This window comes from Panonychus citri, unplaced genomic scaffold (genome assembly GCF_014898815.1).
Source record: "Panonychus citri isolate SS breed McGregor unplaced genomic scaffold, ASM1489881v1 Contig00134, whole genome shotgun sequence".
Classification (NCBI taxonomy): domain Eukaryota; kingdom Metazoa; phylum Arthropoda; class Arachnida; order Trombidiformes; family Tetranychidae; genus Panonychus; species Panonychus citri.
This window is the reverse complement of record NW_026515539.1, coordinates 2,308,751-2,330,842: the sequence shown is the minus strand read 5'-3', so window position 1 is coordinate 2,330,842 and position 22,092 is coordinate 2,308,751. Positions and strand designations below refer to the sequence as shown.

The window sequence follows — 22,092 nt, the reverse complement described above, 5'->3', positions numbered from 1 at the left end:
TTGACTCACTCATCTTCATCTTCATCTTTATATTATCTTACTCTCTTTTTCTCTTTCTCTTCAGTCGTTATCAACTGTTGACTTCGATATCCACCAAGTCACAGAAAAGTTATTCAACTTTAATCGAGTTCTAATTTTTCTTTACGTTTCGTTATAGTTTCATTTGTACTCGTTGATTTTTAATTTAACAGTTTATTTTTCGACGTAATCAGTGAATTTTACCTGAAATACAAATTTAATTACCTGTTGATCTTAATCATTATGCCGAGAGCTTTTTTAATAACTAATAAACGATACAACGGTAGATGGATTTTAACCAATTCAAAGGAAGACGCTGAAAATTGTTTCATCTTAAATCAAGGTAAGTCTTACAACTTAATTGGTTCTTAATTACTGATTGATTGGTCATTGCATGTATTTAAATGGAATGCAAAATAGATAATTAAAATGCAATTATGATGGAAACAGTTTGATTAATGCGATGAATTAGATTGATTTAATTCAATCACCCAAGAAATAAACTTCATAGGAAGGGCTTTGATCTCTTCTAGTTGAACGATATCATATTTCATTGACGTAATTTGTAGATTATTAAATTGATTCATAACAATAATAGAAGAATCAAATTTGACATTGAAATTAACGTTTGTCGAGAAAAGTTAGTGTGTATTTCCATAGGGATAGAACAATTGATCTTCGTGGTTCCTTTGGCTTTGATTCAAAGATGAAAAGTAAATGAAAACTTTTTGACCTTCACATGGAGAGATTTGTATTGTTTGTAAATCCAATTGCATCCAAGTTGATTCAAAATGATTTAACTTTAGTGAGAAAAAAGAAAACGAAGTGAGAAAAGTTTTTTCCACAGATCTTAAGAAGAAGAGAGAGAAAGAGAGAGAAAGATTGAAAGAGAAAGGAGAAGAGAGAGAGAGAGATGAAGTCTGCTTATTCTTAAGACCCATTTCCGGAGGAAGAGAATGTTGATGATAATGAAGATGATGATTCTTTTTGCTTATTTCATCTTTCACTCAGTGTGTGTATATAAATGTGTGTGAAAGATAGAGAGAGAGAGAGTGGCCTGAATATACCAACCTCGTCATCTTATTTTAGAGGTTAATATACACAAGTCAAGCTCAACTTGATTTGAAACTTGCTTTTTGAACTTGACTCTGTGAATTAGTGTTACTGGACTAATGCCAAAGTAACCAAGTTATATCATACAGGGAGAGATGAGATAATGAACAAGGGCGAAATCAAGGGTGGGTTTGCAGGGTGGGAGAAAGAGATTAAAAGAAAGAGAAGAAAGAGAGAAAGAGAGAGTAAAAAAGTGATTATTATCTTCATTACATCAACAACCTCACCGTTCGAGGCTAAAATAGCCTCAAACTTTTGGCCCTTTTCCCCTTTCGCCTAATAAATTATTTTGTTTTTCTTGCAACTTAATCATCACCATCTTCATGTTTTACTTTTATCCTCATCCCATTAATTGCTACGATGTCTCTTCACTTGTCGATTTGAGCTTTTTTGGGATATCATTTGGGAAGAGAAGGGACGAGCAGTAGGTTAGTGTGATTTTCGTTTTTTCTCTGTAAACCTGGAAGAGAGAGAGAGAGAGAGATGAAAATAAGTACTAATGGTTAACAGCTAAGAAATATTTTCGCCAATAGTTACACTAATATGCGATCGATTGAGTTCGGTTGAAATTTACAACTTCGAAAATCTTTGTACATTAAATCATGTTAATGTTGTTCATTCCTTGTTTTTGTTATTACTCTTTAATGAGCATTTGAAATGATTCCCCAATGGTTACAGTTTCTCTTGATTCGTGGAGAGTTTATTTCACCAGAAGAAAGATAAAGATATCGATGTCTCCTGGAAATGATTTGGCACGAGAATAGGTGATAGGTAATTTGTAATTAGAAAAGATAATTACATTATCCACGAGACTTATAAACATTTAGATAAGTTTGATTCCCTTTGCTGAAACTGATAATTAGTATTCAGTCTTGTTCAGTATCTCCAAGGAAGATCTGGAAGATATGGATGATAAGTAAAGATGATCAGGTCAAGGTATAGTAACCATATTGTATCGTTAATTTACACCAGATAATTTTGACCTTTTTTAAACTCTTCCAATCTTTTTAAAGATCTGGTTGAGGTTCGGTCGATTTAATTTTACCCCGTTATCCTGAAATAATTTTCTGGGTTCACTTTTTAAGTATCTCTCAGTCTTAAAGCTTAAGGGGAATGGATTCTTTTTGTTGATTATTGTTTCATCAGTGGCTAAGAAAATGGTGAGGATGAAGATGCAGGATGATGATGATGATGGAGAAGCAGAACTTTTATCAAAAGCGGTTAGCGAGAAGAAATTTATTTACATAATGTTGATCAACCCAGATGGAGACGCATGTTGGTGAAGGTCGAAAAGGCCTGTGGTCTTTTCTGTAAATAAACAAATTTCTTGGGTTAATATTTTTTCCTTTCCCAAATATCATAAACATGAGCATCAGTGGTGATGAAAGTGATAATTGATAAAAGTTGGTGAATCTGTTGATGTTCAGGTTGATCAATTTTCTGCTAATTTAAAGATGATTTGTTTTCCAGGCAAAAATATATATAAGTTGATCTTTAGGTTTTCCATAGGAAAAGAAACACTTGTAACCTTATGGTCAAAAGAAGATGAGATTTGACCCCTTTCTTTGTAACGGATTTTCATTGAAAGGTCGTTGCTCTCAATGGTCATTTCTTTAGGTTCGAAGGTTAAAACAGGCCAACTAGTCTATCTTTGTCAAGTGATAGGGAAGCGGAAAGAAGTAAATACGAAACGGAAGTGTTTTACTGATAGGCTTTTCTTTGGACTTTCTCCTTTTCCTCCATGTCTTTTTATCTCCTCTTTTAAGATCCTTTCGCTCTGTATGTGTCCTTTCCTCCCTCTTTGGTCTCTCTCATTTTGAGTTATCTTGTTTCGTTTTACTTTCCTGTGACACGAGCCAAAAGTTGATTAACTAGAAATGTGTTGTTGAAGGTGGACACGCGAACGCGTGTTGGCCCTTTCCTTTTTCTTTCTTTCTTTCTCTCTTGAGATGTAAATATAATCTTCAATCTCATATGGTTGACAGGAGTCAATTTTCAATGGACTCGTAAACAAACAAAACCATTAATTGTGTGTTTTTGATATTTTCGTAGATGATCTTCCTCATCATCGTCAACATCTTAATTTTCATCTCCTTTCTCTCTCTCTCTCTCCACTGCCTTTCTTTCATAACAAAGTCCCATCCACGAGACTCCTCATCACCTCTCGAAGGGGAAAGAGCCCAAACATCATCTTCCTCTTCTGCTCATCAACCTTGGCCCTTTTCAACAGAGTGTAGTCATTTAAAAGACGATTTGTCTTAAAGAAAACCATAGACTTGACTTTGTCCATCATCTAGAATACGAAAAAAGAGAAGGGAAAAAAAGAAGACAAAAAGAAACATTTTCCATTAATAGAGTGAAGTAAATTCAAATTTAATTGACAACTAAAGAGAGAGAGAGAGAGCAACTTTACCTTGTGATATTTCCGTTAGATTCCTCGAATCACCACAATTAGATAAGAACTCAAAAACACCAATGAAACAATTAAAGAAAGTAACTAAACTCAACTCAGATCAAATGAAGAATCAGAATTGAAATGAAAACAAATTCTAATTGAAGAGCAAAAAGTTCACGTGACTTTAAAATGAAAACAAAAACAAATGAAAGAGTTGAACTGATGATCTCAACAGAAAAACAATCAACATGTTGTTGCGAAAGCGTTTTAAGCTTAATAGCTTTTTGATTAGTCCAATTAATTATTTTTCATTGTTTTATATTGTCACAGGTTCTTCTGGATTACATTTTGATAGTTCTTCATCTTTACTAAATACTTTATCCGCCATCGAAAAGACAACAATTAGCAGTATGAATTATTATTCCAATGGTCAATCAAGTCCCATGGACAACTCTGGTCTTAATTGTAAAAGGATTTCACTTCTCACTCATGCTGCTTTATCTCGTCATTTTGGTAACATTTCAATCGGTGAAAACAATCATCTAATTGGTGAGTAATTTAATTGAGTTGTTCGCAGTTGAATTTATAAATGTTAACCTTTTTATTTTTTTCTCGATCTTTCCTCCCCCCAGAACAATTGCATCCTCATCATCCATCATTTTCTCCCGATTTCTCAGTTCATCCTCTCAATTTAATCATCAACAAAAAGTTCAATGAGTCCAAAAACAACAACATTGAAATCAATGGATTCTATTTGGGAACAAAAGCCATTGCTGACCACAGTTTTGATTCCACTCAGGAAGAAGCTGAAGATTTGACCATCCACTCAAGGAACTTGACTTCTCCAAATGAATCTAATCAAAGTATGGATTATTCAGACGAACCTTATATATCTGATCAATCACAATGTTCACCGAATCCAATAGTTGATGAGAATATTTTTAACGTAAGTTTGTGAGAATTTTGGTTGATCATTACATGAGAAAATTAACCCTTTTTTATTTGTTTTTCTTTTAGCAAATCGAGGAAAATCATGATGTCCCATTCACAGAATCTCGTGAAATTTATCCATCATCAGGAAATAGCGAATCACCAGCCATTGGAGATAATCATGTTTGCATCGATTGTGGTAAACGATATTCAACTTCATCTAATTTAGCCCGTCATCGTCAAACTCATCGCAGTTTCACCGATAAAAAAGCTCGACAATGTCCACACTGTAGTAAAGTTTATGTCTCCATGCCCGCTTACAGTATGCACCTTAGGACACACAAGCAAAACTGTCGCTGTCCTCATTGTGGAAAGTGCTTCAGTCGCCCGTGGCTTTTACAAGGCCACATTAGGACTCATACAGGTAGTTAATCTTTTGCAACTTTTTTCATTGTCAGTTGTTGATTCTTTTTAATCAATTTGTTGACTAATTAATCTTTTTTTTTCACTTCTCTTTCAGGTGAAAGGCCATTCAAATGTCCGACTTGTTCAAAGGCTTTTGCGGACAAATCAAACCTTCGAGCACACATACAAACACATTCTAATATCAAACCGTACGTTTGTCAACGCTGTGGAAAAGCCTTCACATTAAAAAGCTACCTTTACAAGCACGAAGATTCCTCATGCATGAGATTGAATAGATCATCAAATGGACCAATAACTTATGTTTCGGCAACAACAACAATAAATTCTGGTGGGAAAAGTTTCACCACGAACAACAACTCATGAAATTAGGAAGCGAAAAGAAATCATTTATTTTCATTTAAATTCGCCTGCTGGAAATTAGATTTACTCTCTTCGTAATTTGATCTTTTTAAACTTATAACTTTTTATCATCTTCATAATCAGTCAACATAATCTTCATGAATTCATCATCTTCACAAAAATTAATCATCATCATCTTCGTTTCAATTCAAGATGACAAAGTCATTCACAAAAAGTGCCTCGAAAATAATCAAACTTTTGGATTAAACTGATAATTGTTATCACAATCAGTTAATTCATAAACTCAACTATTTTGTTCATAATTATCAAAGCCCAAATATTTTACATGCATATTAGAACCAAATTGATTATCTAATGTATCTTTCTATATATTTTTATCATGTAATCCAATGAACTTTGAAACTTATTTAGTTTATGATTGTAATTTGCTAAGAAATTAACAGCAACTTTTCCCAATCAACTTATCATTTTCTAGTTTCTCTATTTCTAGTCTAATCTTTGTAATATCTTTTTCAATTCAATGAACAATATTTTTATCTCTCAAAGTGATTGAAACAAGCAAACAATCAATTTTATCCATGATCCAATTAAGATTTCAATAAATGGCCAATGATCAGGACAATCTTATTCTATGTTTTCTCGCCAATTTACTTTAATCATCTTATTTTCACTCATTTTAACTTGTATAACAATCTAATTGAAACAGAAATTCAATTGTATCTTTCGTCGAAAATTATTTTATTTTCTAATAACATTTAATTTTCTTCTCTTTGTATATTTTTCTAATCCCTTTCTTCATAATAATTAACATTTTATTCCATTTAACTAGCTGGAGTTTTTAAACTTATTGATGTAAAATTTTCTCGTGAAAAGTGTTCAATTACAAAATAATAACTTGATTAGTTGAATTTTCAATTCGTTTCCAGATTAATTGTTAGAAGAAATTATTTTATACTTGGCGCTTTTTTCTTTATTTTGTTTTTTCAGCCAATCAGCTGACACTTTTGTCTCTTTAATGGTTTTCAATTTACTTTTGAAAACAGTTTTTTAATTGTTCATAAAATTCATCAATTATTATGAGTTAATTAACTGTCGTGCGATTTTATTCAACCAATAGATAGTTGAACTGTTGAGACTTTCTCTGGATTCAGTTGACTTAATTGTCTTTGTTGATTTTATTTTTTTCTTATTTCTTATGTGTCATGTCAAATAACGTCAACATGAATACTAATCAAGCTTCTGGTGGACCGAATGCTGGACAATCTACTGATCTTTTTGATGAACTACACCGATCGTTTATTGATCTATTTGCTCCGCTTCGATGTGATTATGAGAATACACCGAATCCTAATGTTGAAACCTACAGAGCTGCTTCGGAACATTCGGTTCCTAAGTTTGCAGATCATGCTCGAGCTATGGAACTTTACTTTGTTCGGTGGAGAACAATTTTCGGCCATTTAGATCCGAACGAGTTAATTAAAGAAGAAATTGCTGAAATGGAATCAGAAATAAGGAGAAAAGACGCAACTTGTGCACGAATTTATGAGAAACTTGATAATTGGAAAGCTCTTTTTGAAAGTGAATCTTTAGATCAAAGAAAAGACATTTCAAGGGCCGATGAACCGATGTACCAAGAAGGAACTCCAACAAAACCCTAGTTTGATTTAATCAATTGATTTAAATTCTCAAATGAAAGAAATGTGGAATTTGACCAATTTTACCAATTTTGTATTCCATTTTCTTTGCCACCTTTCCTGTAATTAAACATAACCAATGTTTGAACAATTTACCGATCTCAATGTGAATAACGCGACGATAAAATTGAGAAAGAAATTGATTTATTTTTTCAAGATTGTAATTTATTCATCTGTTAAACAAAACTGATATTCTCTTGATTCAATTAGCAAATTAATGAGAGATTAATCAGCGTGGGTGTGTGTTCATCAATAGGTGGGATTAAACTTTTTCCTCTTCAAGTCCGTGCTTGAAGAAAAGCATATAAGCGGTTTCTCCTGAACCATCAGGATTATCACGATAGTCAAGAAGAGCAACCATACCATCGGGATTGGCACTTTCTCCCATGTAGTAAGAAACTTCACTAAGACGAGGTCGAATCTTTTTGACAGCCTCAGTCAATTTAACCTTGGCCTCGGCAATTTCTTCATCAGATTTACCTTCTTCCTTCCATTTGTCAGCAAGAGACTTGGTGTAGCCTTTAAGATAATTCATATAATCAGCCTTGTTGAAAGAAGTTTCAACCAATCGTTGGTTGAGAACTAAATCAAGACCCGAAGTAATTGCATCATCAGTTCCTTCATCAGCCTCTTCAGCGGATGGATTGGATCCCGCAAGGACGATATCACCATCTTTACGTGTAACATGTTGGCAAACAACCTCATAGAGACAATCATCAACTAAATTGATTTTAGATGAATCGGTGAACATTTCATCACCAGTGAGAATATCCTTGTAAATACGCATGATGTTCAATTAAGATAAAGGGAAACGATTTGATAAATAAAGAAAATTGAAAATTTAACAAAATTAAAAAGGTTAACAAAAAAGGTTGTTAGGTGATGACAAATAAATTAAGGTAGAAAGATGATGGGAAACAAGAAGAGAAGAATTTCTTTACAAGGAAGATAAAAGGAAGAGAGAGAAAGAGAAAGAGCAAATTAGTTGTCACTTAAACGTAACTATCAATTTAAACTAAACGGAAATCGGAAATGTTCAACTTATTTGTATCTTCTGTTGGTGATCGTTACCATGGTTACGTTAATCTTTTCCATCAGAAAGTTAAATGCGCTCAATTTAAAATTCTTGGGAAATGGAGATTTTTTTTCTTCACTTAAATTGTTTATCGCAAGTCGATTAACTAGCAATTAATCTGAGTGCCACTGGTCAGATTTAATGGATAGATTAACCAGAGATAAGTAAATTGTTAATCTTTCAAGTCAAAGAACGGACTTCAATCCTTTAGCCTTGAAGCGATTACTTTTTTTTTTAATCTTAATTAATCATTGATTTGAAATCAATTTGATTAATCAGAGTAATAATTTTTTTTTCAGTTGTAAAATTTTAGATTCTTAATCTGATAAGCAACTAGATGGTTGATTTAATTTGATTTTAGAGGATAAAAAATGATTTCCAATTGAAACGATGACCACAAAGTTTCAAGTCTTTGAGACACAATAAATTACATATGTAACAAGAGGCCAAGAGATGTAATTTTTTCAAGGTTAATATGATTGATTTCCAAATTTTCAGCTGATGATGGTGAACAATTTCCATGTAGATTGGAAGAGAAGAAGTTCCAAACAGTCCAAATCCACAACGAAACAATATAAAATCAGAAATCTAATCAGAATATCGGATAGAAAATAAATTCTCAATCAAAATAGAGAAGAAGAGAAACAATATTTGAATTAAATTCTAGAGTAAAACTTTAAAACAATTTAACAGATTAAAGCCACAGGGTGAATAAGAATAGAAGAAAAAGAAGAATTTAAATTAAAATGAAACAAAAGATTGAATGATAATCAACAAAAAGAAATGGAAAAATAATTAATCATAAACAATTGAAATTCTCCAATGAAAAAAGAAAACAAAGAAAACACAAAGAGAAAGGAAGAAGAAACTGAACCAAATTCTAAAGAAAACATGATGTCCAGTTGATTGCGAATATTAAGTGAACACTGTTAATTGTTAATTGTAATTCCAAATTGTTGACCAGTTGATTAGCTGATTAGCGAAATTGTCGATCAAGTTTGTTATTGCGAAAAGGTAATTGCGCAGTTGAATTTCTGTTCACCAGAAAAGAGAGAAAAAGAGAAAGAGAAAACCCAAATCAGTGTCAAAACAAATGCAGAAGAAAAACATTTGCCTCATTTACCTTTTTGTTGTGAGTTCAATTTTAGTAATTATGTGATATTTTTTTCTTTGTCTTTTTTTCTTTCCCTTTGGTGTTTTCTCCTTTATTTTTGATACAAATTCTTCCTTCTTTGGAAAAAAAATAATATTAATTTATAAGGAATAATCTGTGTTCTCTTACAACATTTCTACATTTTCTCTTTTTCTTCTATCTCTATCTCTCTTTCTCTTTCTTTATTTTAGCTTCTCTTTCTACACCACCTTCCTGTTTTTGTCTTATTACTTTGATACTCAATCATCTCTTCATTTTAAGAAATAAGAGAGAGATAGTAAGAGAAGAAGAAAAAAAAAGAGAGAGAAAGAAACAAATATTTAATCCACTCTCTCTCTCTCTCTCCTCTCCTCTATCTCTCTCCCTCTCTGTGTTTATTAGTTGGTTTGGCTTGGCCAAATCATTTTCTCTCTCTTGCTAATTAAGCTTCTTTGTTGTGTATGTGTGTTCACTTTTGAGACAAAAAGGAAAAGATCAAACCAAATCTAATTTTGTGTGTGTCACCTCACACTTATCTCAATCCTCTATTAATATTTTATTACAGTTGAAGAGGAGAGAAAAAAATATTGCGAATCAAACTGGAAGATTCAGCCATGTCTACGTCAATGCACTTTGTATTATACCCTTTGCCTGCTAATGATGATCAAATCAATGAAAGGTATTTATGTTTATTTCGATTGTTACCTTGATTATCCTTAAAATGCCTCATTACCAGATGAATTGGTCAAATAATCTCTTGGGTCATTGTGAATAAACAAGAGACCTTTGTTTGTTCCTTGCTTTTAATACTTCCATCTTTTTCTCTTTCTCTATCTTCTCCCCTTCTTTATTGTTGTTATATTTTTACATTCTTTCTACCATCGCCTATGTTTCTTCATTTTTGCAACATATTTCTAATTCTCTTTTTAATTCTATTTATTTGTTCTACAGGCTTAAGGAAATGGCTGATAAATATAATCGAGGTATAACCTCATCAACCTGTTGTCCAACAGTATTTAATCAAATTAAAACAGTTCCTGTGGTTGAATGTGTTGTCTCACAATCACACATTGCACTCTTATTAGAGGTATTATAATGGGCTTTAATTATCTTAAATCTTTTCCCTATTCTAGTCCTTCCCTTGAAAGACTTAAATCAACAATTTAATTTTAAAGAGATGACCCTGGTTTTCCATTTAGCGAGAGATACTTTTTTCTATTTGATTAATGGCACCTCAATCACCTAACCAAAGCATCTCTTTCACCAAACCCATTCAGGTTTTAATGACCAAAAGGAATCAAGTTTACTTTTTATTAATAGGTGGCTTAATAGCCTCTGGTCTCAATTAGGCATAACTGTAGTAGCCATGTTGATCTCATGATCCTATTCAATTCTATATCTACCATGATAATCTCTCCCCTTTTCAAGCTCTTCTAGTTCAATAATATTAAGAAAATGATGCTTGTCTCATTCTAATTCTCTCTTTTTCTCTCTTCATTTTCCCGTTTTCATCATCTTTTTTCCCTTCTTTTGTTACAGGATGGTCGTATTTGCAGAGTGAGCTATTCCCTCATGTCAGATAGACTAGATCTTTCCACATCAGAACCATCAAAAACGTAAGCTTCCCCCATCCAATCATGTACAATGAATTGAATCGCCATTTTATCTCTTCTATTTTGCTATTTTAACTATCTTAACTGTCTCGGTTTTTAATATTTTTTTTTTCTTCATTTTCATTCTTATATTTTATTCTATGGTCATTTCACTTGTAGTAGCTCAAACATCAAAGGAAATAACAGTTCAAATGTTAACTCATTATCTTCAAATCGTTTAAATGCACGTCGAGGTAGACTTCTCAGGGCATCGAATACAGCTCGTGGACGTGGTTCATCTAGTGTCATTATGGGTAGTCGACCAGTGGTTGCAGCACAATTTGTCCCAGAGGAGCTGATTTCTCAAGCTCAGGTTGTTCTTCAAGGGAAATCTCGCAATTTAATAATCAGAGAGCTTCAAAGGACAAATTTAGATGTTAATCTTGCTGTGAACAATTTATTAAGTCGTGACGATGAAGATGCTGAAGATATGGATGATAGTCAAGACTCTTACTTACCAAATGACGATCTCATGTCACTACTCGATGCTGGTATTCACAATGACCATCCTGGTGTAATCATAGATTCTGATGCAGTATTTCCAGAAGATATGTTCTCCTACTCATCTGTTAGAGTTCGTCCCAGTGGAAATAGACTGGGTCGTGCCTCATCGGGTGGGGACAGGGAACGTGAATCATCTGCCCCTGAAAGAGAACATTTGATTCGTTATGGATCAGATAGACAATTTGTCACTGCAGGAAGTAGCTCAAGTGGTCCACCTTCATCTCGACGATGGTTAGAGTATGCACTCAGAGATTCTGCTTCTGCGTCTGAGTCCAACAAAAATTCATCAAACAATGTGATCAATGAAAGTGGGAACAATCCATCCAGAAAACGCAATGACAATAGTCCGCAGTTAAACCCTTTTTTCATCTCTGATACTCTTGAATATTGGCCCGCTCCAGAGAATCGTAAATTTATTCAAATCATTGGCCTCTATTCAGAGTTAGCTGCAATAAGCAACACTGGTCAACTATTCCAATGGAAGTGGAGTGAACCCGAACCATTCCGTGGACAAACGAGTGATAATATGACTGTTTATCATCCCAAAACAGTGAGTTTGGGATTATTGAATGAGAAGATCAACCAAATTTCTGGTGCCTGTATAAGAGCCTCAGTTCTGACTGAATCGATGAAAATTGCTACTTGGATTGATGAAAGCATTGTTCCTGTTGCCTCTAAATTAGAACATCCTGCAAATAATTTTTTCTCTGACTTCCAAATGAGTGAGAAAATTTTATCATTACATGTTTGTTCATTGTACTCCTGCGTTCGCCTTGACAATGGATCACTCTTTTGGTGGGGCATTGCACCATTTTCTCATCGTAAAAAGATGTGGGAAAAGACAAAGACCAAAGCAAAGAAACAACGTTCACCTTCATCCATTAGCTCGGACATTACAACTGGTGCACTTGTTTGCATGCGTAATAGTCCATCTTATCATGCAGGAGCCCTTGGCTTTACAACTGCCGGAGGCATACCCAAAGTTGGACAACTTCTTACATCAGCTTGGAGCATCACAGATACTTGTACTTTCAAGGTTCTTGGCCCTTCAGAGGTGAAAAAGTTGTGCCTCTCAACACAAAGTTTACCTTCTACTCCTGCCAGTAGTTGTAGCAGAATGGATCTTGGTCAACCTCCAAGTCCAAGCTTCTCGAAATCCTCATCACAAGAGAGATTAGAAATGCCACCACCTCCATCACCAGCTTCTTCGACCTGTTCTGAACCAGGCGCTAGTCCATTACCTAAACGAAGTAAAAGAATCGCCAATACATCATCCTCTTTCAAGGATGAAGACCGTAAAGATGAAGAAATATGGAAAATCAAAGATGTTGTGTTTATTGAAGATTTCAAGAATGTTCCCATCGGTCGTGTCATCAAAATCGATGGATCTTATGCCTGTGTTAGATTCAATTGTAAAGATCTTGGTTCTAATTTACAAGACAATGCTGATTTAAATTCACTTCTTCAAGAGTGTCGATTACTCCGAAAAGATGAACTACAAGTTGTTAAGGGTAGTAACTCACCTCGAATCACCGAGTGTTTCCAAAAGTCACCCAAAAGAGTTAATATTCCTGAAGGTATTCAACTCATAAAAATGACCGTCTCTAATCAAGGAGTTCACGCTATCGTCCGAGCTGGTACCAAGTTGAGCTATGTAGTTTATGGAGTAGCTTCCGGTAAAATTGAACAAGATTGTGTGTTTCCTACGGACCCAAGCTCGTTTTTTGGACAAAATCAATCTTTGATCTCTTTATATTGTTATGGTGAAAACGAGACGATAACAATCCTTCGTGACGGGAATGGTGCTTTATATCCTCTTGCCAAAGATTGTACTGAATCTATCCGAGAGCCAATCACTCTGGACATGGCTCCTGCTCAAGCTATTGGAATTGGCATCAGTCCAATCAAAGATACTGTACCTAATCAAAAGAACCAGATCGCAGTTATTGCTCTGGCCTTGGAAAATCAAATATTAACTCCTGCTATATTAAGAAGTGATCCTGACTTTGTCAGATTAACATTAGCCTCATTGGAAAAAGAATCTGTTTCGCAACAAATTATCGTCAGTGAAAGAGTTGATGGTAATCGTAACATCCTTCACACCGCAGTTTCTGCATGTTTCCCGACTTCAAACAAACCACAACAAGAATCAACTATCGAAGAAAACAACAGTGAAGCATTGGATCTGCTTAATGTTTCAAGTAACCGAACATTAAATGAAATGATTAAAAGAAATCGAGGAAGCAATAGACCTTCACCTTTATCGAATCAAGACCGTGATTCCAATGAGCGTGCTCTCAATGCTGAAGGAAGTGACTCAGAAATGGAGGCTTCGCCTGCTTCGTCTATGCCCAACCTGACCAGTGATTCTTCAACAACCAACGAATTCCCTTTCTATGATGCCAATGAACAAAAATCCGCTGCCCTTTCGGTGCTTTGGGCTCTCACCGAATCTCAGGTTCTCAAGCCTTTCCTCAAAGAGCTTATGTGTGCAAAAGATTCTCAAGGTTATACACCCTTTATGCTTGCGGTCACTGGCCGTGCTTATACCGCTGCTATTCATCTGTTTAATGTTGCCCAAAGGATTGCCAAGGAATTAAGTAGTGATTTAGAAAACCAGAAAAAAATTGTCATGTCAATGTTATATCCAAGAGGATCTAATCCAGATGATTCACCTCTTCATGTTCTCTGTTGCAATGATACTTGCAGTTTTACCTGGACTGGCCAAGAACATATAAACCAAGATATTTTTGAATGTAAAACTTGTGGACTTATTGATTCTCTTTGTTGTTGTACTGAATGTGCTCGTGTCTGCCACAAGGGTCACGACTGTAAACTTAAGAAAACCTCACCCACTGCCTACTGTGATTGTTGGGAGAAATGTAAATGTAAAGCATTAATTGCAAGCTCTCAACCTGCTCGCCACCAATTGTTGAAGAAACTTCTCTCTGACACTGATCTGGTTACGTTACCCAACGGCCGAGGAGAAAATATTTTACTTTTCTTGGTTCAAACAGTAGGTCGTCAAATGGTTGAACAAAGGCAACACCGTCCAGCTCGATCTCGTTCTTCCATTACCCGTAAAGCCTCTGAACTCAGTGGAAATGTTGAAGCTGAAATACCCGATCATGACTTGGAACCGCCTCGATTTGCTCGTCGAGCATTGGATCGAATTCTTCAAGATTGGAATGCTGTTAAATCGATGATTCTAACCGGATACCGTGGTGATAATAATATAGCTTCATTGGTGCAAAATCATTGTAGATCAAATTTAACCTACACCGCAGCCGAGGAACAAGCTTTTCTTCAAAGTCAAAATGGAACTGCTTTATTGGATAAATTTACCCATTGCCTGTTGGTTAAGGTTTCATTTGAAATGCTTGAACCTTTATTGGTGACCATTATACGCGAATGCCATAATGCTAATCCCAACATTGCCAAAGAGGCTCGACTTGTTGCTCGTCGATTTGTAAGATCTGTTGCTCGAGTCGGTGTTATTCTCTGTGTCGAGTTAACTCCAGCCTCTTATCAGAATTTAAACGCCAGTGCAAGTAGCAATCTTAAGAAAAATTCGCCCTCCTCTCAACTTGCAAAATGTCAAAAAGTTTTCCAGGCTCTATTACCAATAGCTGTTGAAGAATTATGTGAACTTGCTGATGCATTAATCTCTCCTGTTCGATTGGGTGTAGCCCGTCCAACTGCACCTTTCTCTTTGGTCTCTTCACTTCTTGATGCCATTCTAGTTAGTGAACAATTATTCTCAGTTGAACCTATTGTAACTCGCAATGGATCTTCCTCTTCTGGTTTAATGTATGCTGATGAAGAATCTGATGTACTGATGGCTGATAATTCTGACGACATTCGTGCTGATAATCAGAATAATTCTGGTCTAGTTGAAGCATCTGTTGGTGCTGATGTTGTGGTTGGAAGTGTCGACGAAGACCATGAAGTTGATGTTATTGAAAGTTTAGAAGATGGTGAACATGATGGAAGTGAACACGATGACATTGCAGAGGCACCGGAAGGTCAACATGATGAAAGTGAATCAGATTCTGACTCAAACCCCGATGATTCACCTGCTTCATATCAAAGTAATGCTGAAGCTAATGTCAATCAACGATCATCCAACACGGGTAATGTCGTAGGCTCTGAAACAGGAGCTGCTTATTTCTCAGAAGATGATTCTGGTGATTCATCGAATGCCGAAGATGAAGAAGATAGTGATGCTGCTGAGACCGAACCAGATAATGAAGATTTACCATACATCGAGGAATCTCTTGAAAGGCGTGCTAACCCTGTGAATAGTACTTCAAATATCAGTGGAGTTTCAACCAACACCACTAATCCATCTCAAGTTAGAAGTAATCTTGCTCAACATCTTCAATGGGCATTGAGACATCGAGAAATGTCATCAGGAGCCACAAATTCAACAGCTAACCCTGGTGGTCGAATATCTGTAAATGCCATCACAGGATCAACTGGACTTGTTCACATTGATCCAACTACCATTCAAAGACGATCAGCATCATCGGTTGCCCCTGTTCCCACCACTTCGACCGCTGGTGAAGGTGTTTCTATGGCCACTACAGCCATTTCTCTTGCACGAGCATTTTCTATCGTTATCCGTCAACTTGCTGCCCTAGTCCCATCTCTTCACAACATGGGTGATAGACCAGGAGTATCTCCTGGAATAAATGCCATCGGTATGAGTTATAGTGAGTCAATTAGTTTACTCAATTTCTTGGAGAACAAACTTAAACCAACTTGGGACTGGTTAATTAATGTAATGGATGCAACAGAAGGACAATTAAGATTTGGATGTGCTCTATCAAACAATTCAGGTGTCACCCTGACTGGAGTGCAACCTCTTAATGTGACTACAACTCAATCAACCCAAGCCACAACTCGGGCAAGTTCAACGCGCCGAGAGGATAGTAGAAGTTTAATGAGTGATGCAAGATCAGCAACCGCTAATCGTAGAAATGCTGTCACCTCTAACAGTGCTCGAATACCGAATTCTACAACCCTGGAAAGTGGTCCAGCTCGAAAAGATTTTCTTTCTTACGCTATGTCACTAATGCGAGCTCATAACAACGAACACTTTGACTCAATGCCTGTTCTCGATGTTTCTTCACTTAAACACGTTGCTTATGTTTTTGATGCTCTCATTTACTTTATGAGAGCTGGAAATGATGGTTTAGCAGCAAGCAAAGCATCAGATTCATTGAAAGACGACATTGCAGAACCGGAAAATGACATCGAAGATCAAGATGATGACTCATGTTATCAAAATGATCCAAACAACATCGATGATGATTCCAATCTTAATTCAGGAGTTGCAAGTTCATTGAACAAAGGAAGAAAACATCGATTCTTCCAAAGATCCAATTCAACTCTTTTCTTGGGATGTCCACCACCAGATCCATTTTCTACTCCTTTGGCTGAGGCTCTTCCTCTTGCTGATCAACCTCAACTCTTGCAACCCCAAGCTCGTAAAGAAGATTTGTTTGGTGTACCAAGACCATCAGTTAATTGTTCTTCTGATAGTGATCAGATATTACTTGACTCTCTCCCTGCTCGAATAAGCTTTAGTGATCGATCCAACAACGAATCCTTTGGAACAAGAAGGAATATTGACCAAAGTGCTTCATCATTTACTTCTAATATCGGTACACCAGATAACAATCAAGTCGATATGACATTTTTATCAACCTGTAGTGGCCCATCTAGTTCAAGATCTCTTTCTGTCATTACCGATCCAAGTCATAGTCGTTCGCCGATTATTGTATCACCCATACAAACCAGTAATAAATCAAGTGTTATTGTTCATGCAGCTTCTATCAAATCAACTAATCCTGTTTACGATAGCAACAGAAGCTCTGGTCATTCATCCAATATGAAATCACCTTATGATTGTGATGAAAAAGCGACTACTGGTAAATCAAATGAACATGGAAGCAGTTTGAGTAAAAGACCGATCTCACTTATAGGAAATATTATTCAATATGATATACTTCTTGGCCGATGGCGATTGACTCTTGAACTGTTCGGTCGTATATTCGTTGATGATGTAGGAACTGAACCTGGTTCAATTATCCGTGAACTTGGTGGATTTCCAGTGAAAGAAGCAAAGTTTCGTAAAGAAATGGAAAAACTAAGAACATCACAACAAAGAGATTTAAATTTTTCTAAAGTTGATCGTGAACGAAATGCTCTGATTCAGCAAACTTTTAAGGAACTCAATTCAATGTACAATAATTTTAGTCGCCGTCTTTCTGCTGGTTCTCCATTACTGGCGATTTCTCGAGTTAAAGTTACTTTTAAAGATGAACCCGGTGAAGGAAGTGGAGTCGCTCGAAGCTTTTATACAGCTTTTGCTGAAGCAATTCTTTCAAATGAAAAATTACCTCCTCTCGATGGTTGTCATGTAGGTAGTCGAAGTCTCCATTATAACCTTCTTCAAAGACTAAAATCAAAAGAGAAAGAGAAAGAATTGCAAAGAAGAGCCTATGCAAGCCACCGTTCGTCATCTTCATCTCGTGATTTAATCTCAAACGCTCGTGATAGATCAGATCGTGATGGACCTAACCAATTACGTTATGATGCACCACCATTTACCATGCCTGGCGATGTCCAACAACAATCATCCTCATCCTCATCAGTCTCAAATAACAATGGACCAGTCAACTTGAATGAACTACTAACACCCCATCGTCAACAATTGGGAGTCCGCCTGTACCCTAAAGTGGCCCAACTTAGACCCACCCTTGCAAGCAGGATTACTGGCATGCTACTTGAACTTTCACCTCCCCACCTACTAACTCTGTTTGCCTCAGAAGAGTCACTTCGCAATAAAGTCGATGAGGCGGTAGACATAATACTGACCCATGGAAGAGATCAAAATTCCAATTCCAATTCATCTGACAGTCCCGGAGATCTGGATATATTTAATTTAAGTCGATCATCAAATACCAATTCATCAAATTTGAATAAAAGCAGTGGTGTAGGAAGCGGATCTACTCCACCAACTAATTTAAGACAAGGTACAATGGAAGATGATGATGAAGTGGAAGACAATGCTCCACTCTTTTATCAACCTGGTAAACGCGGGTTTGTTTCACCTCGTCAAGGCAAATGTACACAAGAACGTAAAAATGCTTTCCGTAATGTTGGTCGTATTATCGGATTGTGTTTATTGCAAAATGATTTATGTCCAATCTTTTTCAATCGACATGTAATCAAATATATTCTTCGAAGACAAATCTCATGGCATGATTTAGCTTTCTTTGATCCAATTCTTTATGAATCATTGCGACAACTTATTATGAGTGCTGAATTGGACAAAGATGCTGAGACTTTATTTTCATCATTAGATTTAAGATTTTCCATCGACCTTTGTCCAGAAGAACTGGGCGGACACGTCGATTTAATTCCAAATGGACGAAACATCGAAGTTACTCCAAGCAATGTTTATGATTATGTTAGGAAATATGCTCTTTATAGAATGTACCATTGTCAGAAAGTAGCTTTACAGGTAAGATAATTTTCTTTTCCAATGAATGATTCACGATTCTTGGCTCAATTTAAATTCGTATTAATATTTTTGTTTTCCTTTTCCTTTTTCTTCAACTTTACAGTGTTTAAGGGCAGGGATATTTGATGTTTTGCCTGCAAATTCATTCGATAATTTAACTGCTGAAGATTTTAGATTGTTATTAAATGGTGTTGGTCAAATTAATGTCCAGCAATTGATAAGTTATACAATATTCAATTATGAAAGTGGTATGTATCTACATTATTATCTGTTCATATCAACTTGGATTCTTCGTCAATTGACTGTCAATTTCATTATCATTTTTTTTGTTTCTTTTCAATTATTAGGAGATGGATGTGAACATTTAGCTTACTTTAAAAAATGGTTCTGGTCAATTGTGGAAAAAATGACCACGCAAGAAAAACAAGATCTAGTTGACTTCTGGACTGGAAGTCCGGCCTTACCTGCCAGTGAAGAAGGTTTTAATCAAATGCCTAGTGTAACAATAAGGCCAGCCGATGATCAGCATTTACCAACCGCAAATACTTGTATATCGCGATTATATCTTCCTTTATACTCCTCCAAAGCTGTCTTACGCTCAAAGCTTTTGATGGCAATTAAGACCAAAAATTTTGGTTTCGTTTGATATGGATAGGCTAGCAATTGCAAAAGTAAACAAAACAATATAATTCAGTAAAAAAAAACTTAAAGACACTTCTTCAATTCGTGTTAATCAACAATTAATTTCCTTTTTTTCTAATTTTCTTTTGTACGAATTAAAGAAAGTGAACTGTAAGCGAATCAAGGTTAATGGAAATCATTTTTATTTTATTTTTTTACATTAATATTGAACAAAAAGAGGATTTGAGTTGCAGGGGAAGAGGAGAGATTCGGATGAGGAAGATGAGGAAACAGGAGATGAAAGTGAGAGTTGATTTTGGCTATCGAAGAATAATAATAAGGCACAATAAGAATATCTTTTCTCTCCCTCTCACTTAAGTTCTGAACGCGAAAACTACATTTTCTTTATTTTTACAGCTTCTTTATTTGTTTGTCGATCTACATTTTTCTTCACTGATTAATTTTCTACTTTTAGAGTGTTGATAAGTTGTTAGTAGTTGATTGTTTTAGTTGATTAATTGGCCAATTTAGCTCGAGAGGGAATGTATTGAGCGGCATTGGTAAGATCTTCTTCGGTGTGAAGTGGAGTCTTTTCGAGACCGAGTTTCGAGTTGATGGCGTAAAATTGTGGGGCGATTTCGCAAGGAATTGATTCCTCTGGGGTTGAACAGGTAAGAGTCAATTGATTGAAAATGGTTTGATTGCCGCAGGCGAAAGTGTATTGACGGATCTCAGCAACACCTCGTGGGTTAGTTGAAGCATCGCAAATGTGAAACAATTGACAATTGTTATCGATATCGGCGTAATAACCAGCGGCCTCACATCTGAACTTTGACACCAAAGGAGCATTTAAAATAAACTCAATTCCATCGGGTAATAATAAAGTGTTGGCTTGACGCTTTTCTCGGACATTTCGGGCACAAACGGCGACGATGACAATAGCTAATTGATAGAAGATAAAAAAGAGGAACACAAATCAATTGATTAGAAAATGGAACAATTAAACAAATTAACAATGAGAATCAAGCTGTTTGCACTTCAAATTTTATCGATCATTATTATTATCAAACAAAAGACATTGAAAAATAGATTATATTCAAATCGTAACTTTTTATCAGAACTTCTATCGGAATATTGTCAATATCGACCTAGTTAATTAACGATATCTTTGATCAATTAGAGTTCAAATTGTTTGACAAAAGAAACAAAATTGATTGTGTCAACTAGTTTTGCAAAAATTGTTACACTCAAGTTGATTAGAAAATAATATCAATTGTTGGGAGAGTAATCGATTAATCTTGGAGGATTAAGATTACTAATTGAATGTTAATCGATAAAATTGAAACACTTTGAAGTATATAATCCATCATCCACATTGATTGTTTCGTTAACATTAATTGTTGATAACAAACGGAAACACAAAGGTAAAGGATTAATTATTTGCTTACCAAAGAGAACGTAAGAAAATTTCATTTTGAATTTGATTGAATTAGTTGATTAGATGAAAGAAAATAATATTAATTAGAACAAAAAGTGATAAAAAATATTCGAAGAGAGAAAATAATATAATCAACAATTGACTATTTTCGAGATGGAGAGAAGAAGTTGAAGAGAATTGAATGATTGTGATCAAGTGATTCGAAGATGAAATTGATTCCTCGTATTTATATGATCTTCGAATCGTAAGAAGGAGGGAAAATAGAAGGAGGTGAAGACGAAGATGATGATTAGATGTAAGAGAAAAGATAATGAGAGATGATGATAAAGAGGAGAGACTTTGATGCGAAAGTGAAAAGAAGATGAGAAAAGAGGAAGATCAGGTTCGAAAAAGAATGAAAGTAAATTCGAAAGAGATTGGAAAAAGAAAGAAAAAGTTCTATCATGAAATGATAACTTCATCTTTCTCTTGATTGATTCCAAACTTCATCGATCAGAATTTTAACTGAATTAAATTAATCGCCGATAAACTTTTCCATTTGTTTGTTATACTTTTAATAGCATGAAAATTGTACAATTTAATCTGATTGCGTGTGTTTATTAAAATAAATCATTGAACAATCAATAGTTGATTAGCTGAAACAATATAATTTTCAATTCGTTTCAACAATTGGTTGATTGTTTTAATCAATCCATCTTATTATCATTATCATTGCAGCTTAAATCATCAACATTTCTTAGTATTATTGTTAATATAATCAACTTGAATTTTTGATTCAGTTAAATTGTTTGTTTGTTTTACTATTGATGATTAACGAATTAATTTATATTGATATAACTTCCGGACAATCAATTGATTCAGTGTAAACATATTGTAGACATGTAACAATTAGGAAAGATGTAATCTCATTTTAATTACAATTAAAAAAAAAAGTTAAAATCTCTTATAGTTGATTATCATTGATTAGTTTTCCTTTTACCTAAATTAACAAACTATATTTTCTGATTGTCATTATAACTTAAACAACTAAATCAAATTAAATTTTTCTTGCAAATTGTATAATTACTTTGTCAGTTAATTGTTAACGATTATTTTTACGTAAACATTTAAATTTACTGATTCTTTAAATAGATAATAAATAATTAGTTGTTGATTGTGTTAACGATGATAATGATCAATAGACAACAATCAATGAAAATG

At 34.9% G+C, this 22,092-nt stretch overlaps 5 protein-coding genes and 1 long non-coding RNA gene across 12 annotated transcripts; 3 read left to right on the top strand and 3 right to left on the bottom strand.

Annotated features, from left to right (window-relative positions):
* Positions 1–246: 246 nt before the first annotated feature.
* Positions 247–3,735, bottom strand: LOC128391547 (uncharacterized). 6 transcript variants are annotated; one of them, XR_008325815.1, is made up of 5 exons: positions 3,545–3,735; positions 1,931–3,424; positions 1,669–1,869; positions 1,345–1,591; positions 247–818 (listed from the first exon to the last, which is right to left on the bottom strand). It is a non-coding gene; the product is annotated as an uncharacterized LOC128391547 (long non-coding RNA). The 6 variants fall into 6 exon arrangements; XR_008325816.1 differs by having other exon boundaries at positions 1,669–2,027; positions 2,177–3,424; XR_008325812.1 differs by having other exon boundaries at positions 1,669–3,424.
* Positions 247–5,869, top strand: LOC128391546 (oocyte zinc finger protein XlCOF8.4-like). Its single transcript, XM_053351453.1, has 5 exons — positions 247–361; positions 3,857–4,075; positions 4,159–4,472; positions 4,544–4,880; positions 4,977–5,869. Exons 1-5 carry the CDS (start codon positions 262–264, stop codon positions 5,243–5,245), a joined length of 1,239 nt encoding a protein of 412 aa, XP_053207428.1. The 5' UTR covers positions 247–261; the 3' UTR covers positions 5,246–5,869.
* Positions 5,870–6,250: 381 nt separating this feature from the next.
* On the top strand, positions 6,251–7,027 carry LOC128391543 (mediator of RNA polymerase II transcription subunit 28-like). The gene has a single exon (XM_053351449.1). The coding sequence runs from the start codon at positions 6,445–6,447 to the stop codon at positions 6,898–6,900; it is 456 nt and encodes a 151-aa protein (XP_053207424.1). The 5' UTR covers positions 6,251–6,444; the 3' UTR covers positions 6,901–7,027.
* A 52-nt stretch (positions 7,028–7,079) lies between these two features.
* Positions 7,080–7,955, bottom strand: LOC128391538 (translationally-controlled tumor protein homolog). Its single transcript, XM_053351446.1, has one exon. The coding sequence runs from the start codon at positions 7,721–7,723 to the stop codon at positions 7,199–7,201; it is 525 nt and encodes a 174-aa protein (XP_053207421.1). The 5' UTR covers positions 7,724–7,955; the 3' UTR covers positions 7,080–7,198.
* Positions 7,956–9,097: 1,142 nt separating this feature from the next.
* Positions 9,098–19,634, top strand: LOC128391503 (E3 ubiquitin-protein ligase UBR5-like). Of its 2 annotated transcripts, XM_053351404.1 has the most exons (7): positions 9,098–9,143; positions 9,709–9,822; positions 10,095–10,230; positions 10,683–10,759; positions 10,916–18,833; positions 18,937–19,081; positions 19,181–19,634. In XM_053351404.1, the coding sequence occupies exons 2-7, from the start codon at positions 9,758–9,760 to the stop codon at positions 19,477–19,479; spliced, it is 8,640 nt and encodes a 2,879-aa protein (XP_053207379.1). In that variant the 5' UTR covers positions 9,098–9,143; positions 9,709–9,757; the 3' UTR covers positions 19,480–19,634. The 2 variants fall into 2 exon arrangements, with proteins under 2 accessions (XP_053207379.1, XP_053207378.1); XM_053351403.1 differs by lacking the exon at positions 9,098–9,143 and having other exon boundaries at positions 9,164–9,822.
* LOC128391544 (U-scoloptoxin(01)-Er1a-like) lies at positions 19,635–21,104 on the bottom strand. Its single transcript, XM_053351450.1, has 2 exons — positions 20,903–21,104; positions 19,635–20,396 (listed from the first exon to the last, which is right to left on the bottom strand). The coding sequence occupies exons 1-2, from the start codon at positions 20,925–20,927 to the stop codon at positions 19,969–19,971; spliced, it is 453 nt and encodes a 150-aa protein (XP_053207425.1). The 5' UTR covers positions 20,928–21,104; the 3' UTR covers positions 19,635–19,968.
* Between the last annotated feature and the right edge of the window lie 988 nt (positions 21,105–22,092).